At 45.4% G+C, this 16,387-nt stretch overlaps 1 protein-coding gene across 1 annotated transcript; it reads left to right on the top strand.

Annotated features, from left to right (window-relative positions):
* Nucleotides 1-12,234: 12,234 nt before the first annotated feature.
* LOC307018938 (keratin, type I cytoskeletal 50 kDa-like) lies at nt 12,235-16,387 on the top strand (the record flags this gene model as incomplete). Its single annotated transcript, XM_079649456.1, has 8 exons — nt 12,235-12,855; nt 13,497-13,579; nt 13,678-13,834; nt 14,831-14,992; nt 15,123-15,248; nt 15,797-16,017; nt 16,156-16,166; nt 16,290-16,387. The coding sequence occupies exons 1-8, from the start codon at nt 12,511-12,513 to the stop codon at nt 16,385-16,387; spliced, it is 1,203 nt and encodes a 400-aa protein (XP_079505582.1). The 5' UTR covers nt 12,235-12,510.

Genomic DNA, 16,387 nt, shown 5'->3' with positions numbered 1-16,387 from the left:
TATCTGTTGTACTTTGGATTCCTAAAGCTTTTAGTCTACCATCCCATCATCCAAGGTTAGTTTTCACTATAAGTACAAATATGTTTTGGACGGACACTATCATTTACAGTTTTTTACCATGTTCAATCTGACTTTCTGACTTTTCTACATCCACCTCAAAGGTTTATCATTACTTTGAGAAAAAAGATTATTAATTGAACCCTTTTAGAAGGGAAGATATGGTCATTTGTTCTGGGAATGTCATTTTCGAGCCTGAAACCTGAAAAACAAGCTTGGGGCCTAAAAGGTTAAAGATGTTTTCTTCTACCTATTTTTGTCAGTGGCCGACTGTGGTAGTGCAACCAAAATAATCCCTTGACACGAATAGCATTTTCTCCAAGTACCACCATTTAAAAAAAACCTCTGTGGAGTTATTGATGCGACCAAAGTGCAAAAAAAATACGAGTTATTATTCTTTAACGAAAAATGTAATTAATCAGCCTGTCCTCCTACAAAAAACGACCAAATATGTCGATTGTTCAGCAGCTTATTACGACCCATAGTCACGTTTTAAAGTTTAGCACCTCTAGTGGTCGTGTAAGAAACAACATGCTCCCGTTGATTGCAAACGCTCCGGAGGGTCGTTTATTCACAAATAACCCTATCTGGAAAATCCTAAATTGTGGAATAGTTTGGCCATTAAAATCCTTTTTGATTAGATTTCTAGCGAGAAGTGTATATTGTACTTTTAGAATCTACGTCCAGTGGATGTGTAGGATCTATAGTTTTATAGATATTACGAAGATGATTTGAGGTCTCGCCAGGAGAACGTGTACTACGTCTTTACGCAGCGTCCATGAACAGTTGGCGTCAACCCTCAGGGGGTGAAAACAGTATTTCCGGTCTCAAAGTTTTCATAATAAAACCGGAAGTATTCCCCTCACTGTCAAATTATTATACAGTGATATCTGCATTACTCATCAACTAAAAAACGTAGTTATTAGCAATTAAATAATTCTGAGGGGCCTATCCTATTTTTGTAATTAAATGATACTGTGCTAATCCATTACTTTGAGTTGTCTTCACTCAGGAAAACATCCCTATCAGGTGTTTCGCCGATAACTAGGACAGCTCTCAAGGCCAAGGGTCAGAGAGAGAGGGTCACACTCTCCGGCTGCAGAGAGCACCCCCAGCCACGGGCAAGGAAGCACGAGGTCGTTCGAGATGAGAGGATTCTAATCTTCAACTTTCTGATGAGATGGGATGCTTCACTTCATATTTCTGCTGAGAGGGGGTTCTTCTCTTCACCATTCTGCTGAGAGGGGGTTCTTCTCTTCACCATTCTACTGAGAGGGGGTTCTTCTCTTCATCTTTTTGCTCTGTGGGCTCAAGCAGACAACCCTGCAGGGCGAGCGAGGGCTTCAATAATACAAGGTTCCTTGTTTCTTGGAGTAGTTTGATGTCTTCCTAACCTCTCCCATCACGGGGGGACACCTGGATGCATCACTAGGAATACGCAGTTGCACTGCTCTCAAGCAGATAGCAGAAGGAATGCAGGCAGATGAGCCTCCATTTCACTGGGGGATCAACTACAGTGCTCACTGAATGAGCCACACAAAAGCAGAGCAATTGGGGGCGGGGCTGAAATATGGCGCTCTGATGAAGAAGAGTTTGAGCCAATCAGCACCTCAGTGCTAATCTACAGTATCAGGATGCCTTTACACACCAGACATTCTGCAGGGCTCGACAGTAACAGTTGCCAGGTTGCCATTGGCAACCATTCAGAAAAAAATATCAACCACTTCTTGGCCTTTGGTTGCCATCAGTGGCAACCAGTTTTTAACATGAAGAAATAAGGACAGCAAACAGCTAAATGTGCACCCCAAAATAGATAAATGTTAATTATTTGTTGTATTAGGAGTGATATTTAATTATTGATGTGACCAGTCGGAACCTGATACTTGCACGTGCATTGGTGTGATTACGGAGCCAGAAATCGATGCACGTTTACTCGCTTGCGCGGTGTGTTTGATTTACAACAAATGGCGAAGCAAATTAAGTTGTTTGACTGTGGGGTAAAAGGGTTCGGCCAACCCGTCAATATCTCAAACGAATGTTCAAAGTGATTCAACTGCTAAAGCGCGAGGTGAACCCGGACTAAAGCAAAGAGGAAATGTGTAAAGTTTTGGGAGGCAAAATATATATGTATATTCTGCTAGGTTGTGCATTCACTTCCGGTAAAAGTTCCTTCAAAATAACAGTCCCGATCTTATTACTACCAAAATAAAAGTGCAAAACGAAACTTTACCATCGGAACATATTGGCATAAATTCATAATCACTTCTATAAAAAGGTAAAACGTTTTAAATATAGTTAGACATATTAAAGGTAATTCACAGCATTAATAATTCATATCTAATTCTTAACTGTGAATGGTTTTCATTTATTTAACATTAGAAATGTATTAGTCTGGCCAATCCAAGACTTCAATGCTGAAGGGCCAGTGGATCTATGGTGCAGGTCAGCACAAAGTTCAAGAGAACCAACATTTGAAAGGTAGACAACGGATGACCAAGAAACTAGTGATCTGTGAAGAACATGACAACAGCTGCACTATGGTGTTTTGTATACCAGCAATTGAGGGTGGACAAGTTTCCTACCACTTAAGTTTCAAATAATTGTGTTAATTACTTATTGTAAAGCATTTGAACATTCTTTTGTGTCACATGTTCATTATTAAGTTGATGTATAACTGTATAGTATTGTAACGTTCACAGATGGAGTCGGAAACAGACTTCCAGTTATTAGGCTTTAATAACTCTTATTTTCTAGACGATCACAGGTACAGGTATAGCTTGTGGGTTCAACCTCACACACTCTCTCTCTCCACTCACACACACACTCCTATTTATAACCCAGACTACGTCACAACTTCCCGCCCTCCCCCGTCTGCTCCCCCAACCACAGGCCCGCACCTAGAACAGCATCACTGTGCAGCTCTGTGATTGGCAGAGAGACGGGGGATGCCTGAGTGACACCCTCAGCATCCTATCAGGGTCGCTACACTACCCCCCCACTACAAAGTTCCTCGCCCACGAGGAACAAACAAAACCCAGCACAAGACTACAACTACACACTGAACTTTAACTAGGAAGGTCTGGGTGGACTACCATCCCTTCCAGTGAGACCAGGGCGCATTCTTGCCCTCTACCGAAAACAAGTGGTCTCACTAAAATAACTTTACCAACACACAAAGTCTCTGAAACGACCCGGGGGTCGTGACTGCCTTCTCGGCAGGGGGACTGGGGTGGCCGGTTCCGGCCCAGGCGGGGAAAGGGGAAAGAAAATGGGGGGACACTCAGTCCCTGAGGAGGCACTGCTGCTCCGCTCGCTGGGGGAACTGAGTGAGGATGTTGCAGGGCCGGCTGTGGGACCCGGTGTTCCTGAGGCCTGTGGGGAAGCGACTCCTCGGTACGGAGCCAACCTGTCTCTGTGGAGAACCACTTTTCTCCCCCTTGATGGCAGCTGCACCCTGTAAACCACCTCCCCCACCCTCTCCAGTACTCTGCACGGACCAACCCACTGGCTGTCCAGTTTTGGGCACCGGCCTTTCTTGCGTTGGGGGCTGTAGACCCAAACCAGCTCCCCTGCACGGAAATGCTGCCCTCTTGTCCGGGTGTCGTAGTTCTGCTTTTGTCTCACCCCAGCACTTTTCTGCTGATCACGGGCAAAGGCGTGAGCAGAATCAAGGCGGTCCTGAAGTCTCCTGGCGTACTCAGGCCCTGAAGGCGTTTCCAGGGAATCTGGTGGCTGACCAAACGCCAAAACAGCCGGGGTTCGCAGCTCTCTCCCCAACATGAGGATGGCAGGAGAACAGGCTGAGGACTCCTGGACTGCAGAGCGACATGCCATGAGCACAAGGGGCAGATGCTCGTCCCAGTCGCGCTGATGCTGAGATGTGAGGATGGCCAGCTGTTGTCCCATGGTGTGATGGAATCTCTCGACTAGTCCGTCGCTCTGAGGTCGCAAGGGGGAGGTGCGTGTTTTGTGCATGCCCAGTTGTGTGCACATGGAGGCAAACACCCGGGACTCGAAATGTCTCCCCTGGTAACTGTGCAGGGTCTCCGGTACTCCAAACCGGCTGAACATGCCGGCCAACAAGGCATCTGTCACGGTCTCTGCTTCTTGATCAGGGAGGGCATACGCCTCTGGCCATTTTGTGAAATAGTCTATGGCCGTGAGCACGTAGCGGTTACCCCTGTTCGACAAAGGACCCACCACATCAACCGCTACTCTCTCCATCAGGGCCCCCACAGGAAACTGTTGCAGTGGAGCATGGGAACGACCAGGCGGACCCTTCCGAACCATACACGGGTCACAGCGGCGACAGAAGTCTTCGACATCCCTCCGGCACTGCCCCCAGTAGCAGCCCTGACGAAGGCGCCGGAGCGTCTTAGTGACGCCAAAGTGCCCAGAACCTGCCGTTTCATGCATGGCCTTGAGTACGGCCTCTTGCAGACCCCTCGGGACCACCACTTGCCACCTCTTCTCCCCCATTGCTGGCTCCTTCTACGCCCGCTGTAGCACACCCTGACACAGGCGTAGAGCCTCAAACTGCGACCACAGCCCCTTGGTCGCTTTAGAGAGCCCGGCCACTTCCTCCCACGGTGGCCGCTGCTGCGACTCGACCCACTGCAGTACAGGCTGTAGAACAGCGTCCAGCTCCTGCTGTTGCTTCCACTCGGCCCCGTCCACTGACCGGAGCTCCCGGCAGACAACCTCTTCCACTTGCCTCGCTGCCGCACAGACGACGTCCTCCTCCAGCAACTCCTTTTCACAAATCTCTCTCCTCTCGCAGTAGTGGCATCCGCCAGCAGCACACGGGCGGCGGGAGAGAGCATCCACATTTGTGTGGCGCACCCCCGCCCGGTGCTCCACCCTGAAGTCGAAGGCTTGGAGCTCTTCTATCCACCTGGCGACCTGCCCTTCGGGCTCTTTGAACGTCATGAGCCACTGTAATGCAGAGTGATCCGTCCTCACCGTTAACGCCTGACCACACAGGTAGTATTTAAAGTGCCTGATGGACAGCACCACTGCCAAAAGTTCCCTGTGAGCGACACAGTATCTTCGCTCTGCTTTGTTGAATGCCCGGCTGAAGTATGCCACCACCCGCTCCCCCTCTGATTTAGTCTGGGAGAGCACTCCAACTACAGCCACACCGCTAGCGTCTGTGTCCAGGTTGAAAGGCAGACTGGGGATGGCTGGGGCGAGAACCGGGGACTCACTCAAGGCACGCCGAAGGCTGTCAAACGCTGCTTGACATTGCTCCGACCACAGGAAATCCCTGTCCTTCTGCAGCAGCTGGAATAGGGGTGCAGCCGTGCAAGCAAAACCCCGTACAAACTTCCTGTAGTACGAAGCCAGGCCCAGGAAGCTCTTCAGCTGTTTCTGGTTGCGAGGATTTGGCAAGCCCGCGACCGCCTGCACTTTCTCTTGCAGGGTGCCGATGCCCTCACCCCCCACTTTGTGGCCAAGGAAAGTGACCTCTCTCTGCATGAAATGACACTTATCTGGATGTAGCTTCAAACCAGCGTCTCTGATCCTTTCCAGTACCACTCGAACGAGCTGCCATGCACCAGGATGTCTTCCAGGTAAACCAAGCACTGCTGGCTGGGAATCGCCGACATCACCCTGTCCATCAACCGCTCAAAAGTGGCCGGGGCATTACAAAGCCCAAAACTGAGGACCTTGAACTGCCATAGTCCCCGGCCGGTACAGAAAGCCGTTTTTGGTCTAGCCTCTGGGGCCAGAGGAACTTGGTAATACCCACTGCGGAGGTCCAAGGAAGAGAACCATGACGACCCTGCGACCAGGTCCAGGGACTCATTTTTGCGGGGAATGGGGTATGAATCCTTCTTATTGACCCCGTTCACCGGTCTGTAGTCTGGGCACAGCCGCCAGCCACCTGTCTTCTTCGGGACCATGACTACCGGAACGGCCCACGGGCTGTCGGAGGGCTCGATGATGTCTGCCCGCAGCATGCTTTGCACTGCCTCGTCGCAAGCCTGCTGACGAGCTAGGGGAAGACGGCGCGGGCGACACTTGATGGGACGCGCGTCCCCCGTAACTGAGTGGGGGGTGCGATCGGGTGGCACTGTCCGGGGATGACCGGTGCGGGAAAGGAGGTAGGATTTTCCTCCGTTCCTAGAGTACTCACAGTGTGTGTAGGGGGTCTTCCTGCAGGTTCAGCAGGGACGTGGATACGGGTCATAGTGATCACCAGCCCCCCATGGAAACTCACGGTGCCTGCTAGAAAATCCAGACGGCAGCCAGCCGCCCTCAAAAAGTCCAGACCCAGAATACACGTGTCCTGTACCTCCGCTATCCACACGGGGTGCTGTACTTCAACTCCCCCCACCGACACAGTCAGCATGCCTCTTCCTTTCATAGGTGCCAGCTCTCCTGTGACTGTGCGGAGACGCACCGCTGTCGGCTCCAACATAGTCCCACTGGGCCACACCTCTGGTCTCACTATGGTTACTGTAGAGCCTGTGTCCACCAGTGCAGTGCAGGACACCCCTTCCACAGCGACAGGGACATAACAGGAATCCCCACCACCAGCACGGCCCACCGCGACGACAGGCTCCAAGCCCGTGCCGAGTTTTTGGGCTTGGCTCCGCATCTTCCCCTTTATGCTGACCCCCCGTCGTTTCCCTGGGTCCGGTGTGCCTTGGGGCAGTCTCTGGCCAAATGTCCCGGCTGACCACATCCCCAGCAGACCCTGGTACTTGTTCCGCGTGTTGGCTGCAAAAAAACAGCCCTTATCATTTCCGTCATCTCGGTAACCCATGCAGGCTTCTCCTCCCTGCAGCTCTTCACAGCCGGTGGTACCGGCCCTCCGTTGCTCCTCGCAGCTACACTCCACACATCCTCTCTCTCAGCAGCCATCTCCAAGGCCGCCTGCAAGGACTGCGGATGCTGCAGCTGTACCTCCACCCTCAATTCCACAGGGAGGAGAGCCCTGATGAACTGATCACGGGCCAGCTCACTCTGCACTCCGGGCGGCATGGGCGCGTACGCCCGCCGCTTCAGGCTCTCCACATCATTAGCCAGCGCACGCAACGTCTCCCCAGACTTCCTACAGCTGTTACTCAATTTGTTCCGGAGCAGCTCTGGTGGGAGACACTGTCCAAACCGCCTCTTCAAATCCCCCGCTAACGCTTCATAGTTGTGCCGGTCCTCAGGGCTAAGCAGCAGCAGACATGACAGAGCCTCATCTGTGAGGCACAAAGCTAGCTGTAGTGCTTTAGTCTCTACTGACCACTCCCCGGCATGTGCAAGCAGTTCAAATTGGGCATGGAAAGCCTCCCAGTCAGCCTTACCCGAGTACTTGGGTGTCTTCACGGACACGGCGGCTGCTACCGGTTGATGGGCGCCGCCATTGTTGTTTACATCCAGCTCAGCTTTGGCGCGAAACGCAGCTGAAGATGGCGACATTCCTGCGTCTCTAGCCATCCTCACCACCGACTCCCTCAGGCGCTCTCTCGCCTCTCGTGCCTTCACAAACTCCCCACTCATGTCCTTCGACCACCCGCATGCTCCTTCTTCCTCTCCATCCCTACTTTCCTCCTTCACTCCCATCTTGTTGAACTTTTCCATCTCCGCTAGCTTACCTGCTAGCTCCGTGACGCAGTTACGAACACCCGTCCGGAATAGATGTCCTCCATTCGAGAAGTCACTTCTGACACCAGTGTAACGTTCACAGATGGAGTCGGAAACAGGCTTCCAGTTATTAGGCTTTAATAACTCTTATTTTCTAGATGATCACAGGTACAGGTATAGCTTGTGGGTTCAACCTCACACACTCTCTCTCTCCACTCACACACACACTCCTATTTATAACCCAGACTACGTCACAACTTCCCGCCCTCCCCCGTCTGCTCCCCCAACCACAGGCCCGCACCTAGACCAGAATCACTGTGCAGCTCTGTGATTGGCAGAGAGACGGGGGATGCCTGAGTCACACCCTCAGCATCATATCAGGGTCGCTACAGAATCTTGATTATTTAAAATATAAGGTGACTAAAAATGGCAACCGTTTTTTTTGTTTGTTTTGGCAACCAAAAGCTGATGCCTGGTTGCCAGCCTGGCAACCACTTTTAAAAGTTAGCGTTGAGCCCTGTTCTGTGTCATAAAGAGAGGAGGAGAACGCGTCAGGAAGACTAACAGACATGTTCTTCCAGCTTTCGTACAAAGATGAACTTTGAATTGAATGACGAGATATTTACAGATGTACAATTAATGATTGTTTTTTATTTTTCCAATTAACAGACATGTGTTAAATAGTGGTAATAAATATATTTTGTCAGATCAGATTACACTTTCACACTAAACAAAATAAATTAATCGATATTTTCAGATTATAAGGTATTGAATAATAAGATATTTATAATATTATAACAGATAATGTTGATATCCTTAATTGTCAAGCAATCAGACTTAACAACACTACTCTTCAATGTATTACCCTTGCACAGACAGACCTAAAATGATGTTTCAATATTTAAAAATGTTTAATCCTTCCTTTCCAAGTTTTTACAAAAGTCTTTGAATATTTGCCTAACTTCTCCTTTTCAGATTGTTAAACATTTTGAGAATTGTTTATTTTTCCCTTCAGATTTTGAAATGACACAATAATTGATAGTTGAAGTAATGTAATTATGTTATCATGCCATAGTCTTTTGCTTTAATATGTAATGAAGTAAACGTAAAGTAATCCTAATATTGAAGACACTGCAATTTTGCAGATTACAGATTGATCAAATCACAACTGTGACTTTTATACCTTAGCTGGATCTCTATGATCCTGGGTTTTAAATGTTTTTGACTAGTGATTGCCTTAAAGTAAATCTTTAAACTGCAAGCTGGTTTTGATTTTATAGTTTGATAAAGGAGATTAACTAATGGTTAATTGTTAAAACATATTATTTTAAAATAAATGTTTTTGCTATTATGCATCTGTGCTCATGTGTTCATTATTGTGCTTTTGACAAAAGATGATCCAAACATTGATACAGCCAATCATAATAGAAAAATCATCTCTCATCAATCATTGTGATTGAATGTTTCAATCTTATTATACTTTGTGATTGTTATTGATGTAATTGATGTTGTGTAAGACCACACTCAAATCTGAAGACGCCTATTGATTTAAGTATTGACCAAATTATTATTGACTAATGTTTTAAGGTTATCATAAATGATAAAAAGAGAGGACTGTTAGGGAATAATTCTGTCTTTACTCCTAAGATATTTAACCTTTTCGCCTGTTGACATTTATAACCAACCCTGACTCGTTATCTCCTTTAAAGAATGTGCTGCTGCCTTCATTCTCAGTTTTATGAGCGGTCAACTCTTGGTCACAGAGCCTAAGAATCAGGCAAGTGATTCAGTATGTCCAGATGTTGGAGATATCTCCAGTGTTCCCAGCTGTTGATTAACTCTCTGTAAACTAGTTAAAAGGTCTATCGAGAGAGACTGGTCAGAATTTATGTGGCAACCCACTGTGCAGTCAGAACCTCTGGCTGCTGTGACTTGTGATGTGAAATTCTCCGGCCGATACTTGTAATAAACTACCAGTGATTGACATCAAAGCTCCAACTCTCCTCGTGTCTCTCTGAGTCCTGACTCTCCATTGCTACAGAAGTTTCCCTTCCAGACGGCAGCTTCCATGTAAAGTTGGCATCAACTCTCACGGGGTGAAAACAGTATTTTCGGTCTCGAAGTTTTCATAATAAAACCGGAAGTATTCCCCGCACTGTCAAATGATGCCACAGTGATATCTGCATTACTCATCCACTAAAAAACATCCGTTTATCTTTGCTAATTACACAATATTGATTGGTTTAAATTGTGTACAATGCTTTTGTGTTTTTAACCTAATGTTGATAAAACCAAGGTATTGCTCTTTTCAAAAGCTAAAAAGACACCAGAGCCTGTTGTAGATATTGTAACTACGCAAGGAATAAAACTTGAAGTGGTTACCTGTTACAAATACCTTGGTATCTGGCTTGATGATTGTCTCACTTTTAAACGTCATGTCAATAACCTGCTTAAAAAGCTGAGGGTTAGGCAAGGTTTCTACAGGAACAAGTCCTGTTTCTCGCTTAAGGCCAGGAAAAGGCTAGTCACTGTGACCTTTTTACCTGTGCTGGACTATGGTGATTTGATTTATATGAATGCACCTGCCAATTGCCTGGTCAAGTAAGATGTTGTGTATCCAACCCAGTCTCACAAAAAAACGTGTAATAACTACGTTGGTCCACAACGTAGGACGTAGTATTCATACATGCCAACCTTTCCAAATCCAAAAGAGGTAGGTTTGCGCGCGGCAAATGTGCATGCCCAAATTAGGTAATCAGAAGAAATGGAACCCCAGTAATTACATGTATAAACCATGTATTTATATATTGCATCATTTTATGCATTTTTCAGAAAAAGTGGTAGTTTGGTAAATAGTGACATCAACGACATGTCTGGTCTGTAAAATGCCCGAAAAGTAAAAGAATGGGAGATAAATATCCCAAAGTCTCCACATTTTATTATATTTTTAATGTGTTTCTGGTCCTCTTTCAGTTGAGACAGTGTAGATCAAGAATGTGTCAGGATGTAGAACTCTTGTGTGAACATTGGATAAAGCCAGGTTTATATTCTTGTTTCATGCTGTTGACATATTAGAGTCAAAGGTTTGCACAGAGCAAAATATCTTTGTGTTGCGCCATAAATCAGAAAATACTGCATTAAAAAAGAAATTTCCTGCATTTTTCTACTGATAAAGTGTGATATAAATAATGTACAGGCTTTCAGATTGCTGTAGTTCACTAAACAGAGACATTAACGACATGTTTGGTGTTGAAAATGTCAGAAAAAGTGAACGAATGGGAGATAAATATCCCCAAATCTCAAAATTGTATTATATTGTGTGTGTGTTTGTGGTCCTCTTTCAGTTGAGACACTGTAAGATGCTTCAGGAAAAGACCAAACACTGGATGTCTTTCAGTCGCCAACATGTGTTTTCGAGACACTGATATTAACGGGGAAATCCTGCAGGACTCAAATGCCTCGTCGGGGGTAATGCTGCCTTACCCCCGGTCTGCACGTTGTTTCTCTTTCAGAAACACGGAGGACTGTTTGTATGATGCGCTGCAAACGGTGTCCGCCAAAAGTCGAGTCCAGTGTCTATGGAGTGTCATTTTTATTTGTTATAGTTTGGGAAGATTGAAAATTGGTAGGGAAAGCCAGCTAAGTCGTTAGGCGGTAGAAACATGTCAAAAGCGGTAGACTACCACCCAAATCAGAATCAGATAGTTGGATTAGTTGAAGAAGCACATTCTAAATATTCAAGCAAGTAGTCATTAAAAGTGATACTAAAGTCAAAGTACAACAGCAGTTGCATCAAAATGTCTTAAAATAAAAAGAATACTCCTTATGCAGAATAGTCCCCTTCAGGATATGAAATTGCATTAATATATATAAATCATTTTAATGTTGTAGCTGGTAAATGTGCAGCTTACAAATGTACTAAAGGAAAAAAAAGCATTTTCTTCTGATATGTAGTAGATTTGAGGTATAAAATACCATCAAATGATACATCAAAATAGTTCTTAAATAGTTTCTTGATTTAATGTAATATGTTACTTTTAACCTTTGCTGGATAATTAGCCATTCTGTGTTGAAAAGTATGAATATCAAAATATATATAAAATACCAAAAGTGAAATACAAATTGTGCAAAATGGCCCATTTCAATATATAGTGTATATTATATTTTACATTATTAAAATTGTACTCAATTGCCACACTTAGGTACTTTTCAAGCCTGGATAAATATTTGTGATACAGGTTTAACACAAAAAGAAAAAATCCTAGCTTAATTAACACCATTTTGGACATTTGGCCTAAGTACTGCCGTTCCCTCAACCTGTGGCCCCAAGTTTCACTAAGGGGAAATTGTCGCTGGTATATGCCACTTCTGTCACTGCTGAGTGAATATTTTACAAGATAGCTAAACATAGCAGTTGGAACACATTTTATAACGTTCAAGGTGTGTATGTCTATAAACCTGCATTCAAGTAAAGAGACAACGAAGGCTGCAATTAAAAACTGCATGAAGTTTCAAGACGGAAAAAAAAGTATTAAAGGAATGCCGCTTCATTGATTTTAGAAAGATATGTCGAATCACGGGTTTGACTTGAAAAAGGCGGAAGAACCCCGACCCACCAGTCGCCACACCCTTGTTGATGAATAGATTGCACAGAAGAGTAGGGGATAGCCTGTCAGCCACATTCTTCCCTTTCAACTCGCCTTACTGGCCCTTCCCACTTTCCTGCGTTAGGCCCCTATATAACCAAGGAGACCAAGGTGATGCTTTCAACTGCAGACGATCTCTAGTGATCCTTCCAGATCCAGACCCAGATCCAGACCCAGATCCAGACCCAGAGCCAGATCCAGAGCCAGATCCAGACCTCCCACCATGTTTTACAGCAACAGATCCTACATCCAATCTTCAAGGACCTTGAGTGTCTACGGTGGAGCAGGAGGCCGCGGCACCCGCGTCTCCTCTGCCAGCCAGAGCTATGCCCCTACCTCCGGGGGCTTCAACCTGACTGATGGCCTGGACCTCCACGTCGGCGCCAACGAGAAGGCCACCATGCAGAACCTGAACGACCGTCTGTCCAGCTACCTGGAAAAGGTGCGCAAACTGGAGAAGGAGAACGAGCAACTGGACAAGCAGATCAGAGAGTTCTGCCAGAACAAAGTTCACATCTCCCACGACTACACCAGCTACTTCGCCATCATCGAAGACCTGAAGGACAAGGTGAGAGGAAGTAAACATGTGTGGGTGTTTTCTGTTATCTTCTCATGTTTTAGTGTGAGAGATCGGTTGGTACTATATGTGGGGTTAGGATAGTAGAGTTACGGAACCAGGAAACCCATCAATGACATTCCAAGTATGCTATTTTATCAGGAAGTTACACATTACACAATCAGAAAGCAGCACGTTGGTTATTATCATACCTAGTTCATTCCTACACATTCGTCACATCCTGCAGACAGGTTTCAGTGTTACAGTGACAATTACTAAGAGAAGCAGTGTGAAAGATGAGCAAAAAGTTGACATTATGGGCCAATATAAGTGTGTACAGGCTGCACACATACTTTCAACATAGTTGTTTATCGGATTTACTTTATGTACAAGTTAATATTTAGGTTGTTTGTCACATTTACTGTTATATTCCATCTCTTACATTTTTTAAGGAAACCTTTCCCAAAAAACTGAAGTTTAGTATCAACCAATGGATAAATTAGTCAACCAGGTATTATGGGTACCCATGTTGGAATGAGTAAATCCTTTATTGGTGAATGTATGGATCCCATGCCGCACTGTTGTAAAACTGTTTAAAACATGTGATTGATTGTACTTCTTCTGACGGGATTCCCTGTTTTTCTCCTCCTCAGATTCGTTTTGCTTCCAGGCTGAACTCCAAGACAGTCTTGGACATTGACAACGCAAAACTGGCTGCTGATGATTTCAAAATGAAGTGAGTGCCCCCTCCTTGGATAAGTGAAAGTTTAAATGCACTCATGCATCTAGACCACCTATTGAAACCTGTCTGTCCTGCCCCCCTCCCCCCCAAAGGTATGAGAACGAGCTGTCCATGAGGCTGGCTGTGGAGGCGGACATCGTTGGGCTGAGGAGGGTTCTGGATGAGATGAACCTGGCCAGAATGGACCTGGAGAGTCAGTACGAGGCCCTGAAGGACGAGCTCATCATGCTCAAGAGGAATCACGAAGAGGTGAGAGTATATAGGAACTAGCTTTACATTTCCTCCAATCCAAGGTTTGTTAATGGCAGCTTCTCATACATTCCTGAACACAGGCCAACATCCTTTTTGTGTGTGCACAAAACCTGAAGCTGAAAATCATCATCATTCATCTTTTCACAGCCATTCTCTATAAAACAAACTTGTCACCATTTGTTATGGCCATCTATTGTAGCCTAATTTCCTCAGTTTGCACACATGAGCTCTACCTTAGATTCCATGTTAGGTTCATGTTTTTATAAACAGGTGTGTCGCCTCCTTTTTCCCAGCGCTGCCCCTCTCCCCCTCTGAACACTTCCTTGTATTACTCCTTCCATTAGCTCACGGGTGTCAAACTCAAGGCCCGCAGGCCAAATCAGGCCTGCGACCTCATTTTATGCAGCCTGCAAGAGCTGGCAAAGAATATAATATTAAACGGTTACATGCCGCTTTACAGAAGCACGTGCCCATAAACTACATATCCCACAATGTATCTCATTTTATGACATTCGCACTGAAGAGACTTGCAAATATTTGCCCTACACTTCTGCTTTCAGACGTAGTTAAACATGAAGTTATTACCCTATCCGATAATAATACAATGCAGAGGCAATCATGTAATATAACACATTATTTTATATATATGATATATTTATAGTCTTAAAGTTACACCGGCCCTTTGAGTGCAACCAGGCTAGTGTGGCCCGCGATGAAATTTAGTTTGACACCCCTGTATTAGCTATTGTTCGGGTCACACACACACACACACACACACACACACACACACACACACACACACACACACACACACAGACACACACACAGACACACACACAGACACACACACACACACACACACACACACACACACACACACACACACACACACATACATAACCAATAGCGTGTAAATGCTATAAATGCTCTTTGAATACATTCATTCAAGTTTTTACACCAGCTCATTCAGGCTTTGTTTTTTGTCGCCTACAGGAGCTGATGCTGCTGAGGAGTCAGATGGGCGGCCAGGTCAATGTGGCCGTGGACGCCTCTCCTTCTCAAGACTTGAACCTGGTCATGTCAGAAATCAGGGAACACTACGAGACCATGATTGGCAAGAACCGCAAGGAACTTGAGACATGGTACCAGAGCAAGGTGAGAACTGTTCAGAATTTAGTCACTTTTTAGGCAGCCTTTGAAGAGTTAGCTTATTTAGCTCGAAAGTATGTCAATGATCTACTTTAATTGATGGGTAAAACAATAAATGTTTCTTTGATATGCCTAGATCGCAGTGGTGGAGCAGGACGTGATCACACACACAGAGATTCTGACGACAAGCCGCACAGAGATTAAGGACCTGAAGAGCTGCCTGCAGAGGCTTCAGATTGAACTGCAGTCCCATTTGAGCATGGTATGTTAACATATATTAACATGTGAGATTGTGATCCACTGGATACAACATGATGCATGTTAACACTAAACATGTTTTCTAGAGTTATAGGATGAGACTGATAGCACTCTCATACTGTCTGTACAGCCAGTATTCAATGTTTTATAACAGCCTGACCCAAAGATGGTGCTTATTCACACCTATTAGAATGAATAGATAAAACATGCATAATAGAAAGAGTCTTAATTGACTTTCAAGGCCAAGGTGTGCTTTCAATAGCTTTATAGATGTCTCTTTTACAATGATGGTTCACGGGGGAAATATGTTTTAGGAAAGGGGGGATTTTTTGCTGTAATACAGGATGTGGCAACTGGCAAAATTGGAAGCAAGGCAAAGTGACACTGTATTTAAGCCTAATTGTACATCCATGCAGCCAAAAGCAGGTTAGCTTGATAGCTAAGTAGTTAGCATAAAGACAGTAACTACCATCAGTCCACAAATGTTACACTTACATGATAAGCATGATTCCGGATTACTAACCTCAAAACGTCTTCCTCCGACCAAAACAGAAAACCTCTCTGGAAGGCACCCTAGCAGAGACCCAGGAACGCTACTCCGCACAACTTTCAGGCCTCCAGAACAGGGTCACAGGTCTGGAGGCTCAGCTGTCCCAACTCTACGCCAGCATCGCCAACAACAAGCAGGAGTACGACATGCTGCTGGACCTCAAGACTCGGCTAGAGCTGGAAATCGCAGAGTACAGGAGGCTGCTAGATGGGGAGGATGAAAGGTGAGGCCCGATAAAGAGGGAGAAACACTGACTGGACAGGGGAAATGGCGAGAAAAAATATCAAACATTTCATGACAATAGACAGTGGATATGTTCTAGACTCATTTTTTTATTTTCTCTTTTTCTCTCCATAACCAGTTCAAGACAAGGTAAGCAATTTTTCACATGCATATAATTCATATTTGTTCATTACAGTGCCATTCAAGTTGGAACTGTATTTATGAAATGTGATGTGATTTGCTCATAATTTTTGTATTTTCTTTTTTCCTCAGTGGTCACAAAGGTCATCACAATGGTGCAGACAGTTGTGGATGGAAAGGTGATCGAAAGCACCAAGACCATTGATGTGGACGTGGATGAGATTGAGTGA

This window comes from Notothenia rossii (genome assembly GCF_949606895.1).
Source record: "Notothenia rossii genome assembly, chromosome: 1".
NCBI lineage: Eukaryota > Metazoa > Chordata > Actinopteri > Perciformes > Nototheniidae > Notothenia > Notothenia rossii.
This window is presented reverse-complemented; position numbering and strand designations above follow the sequence as displayed.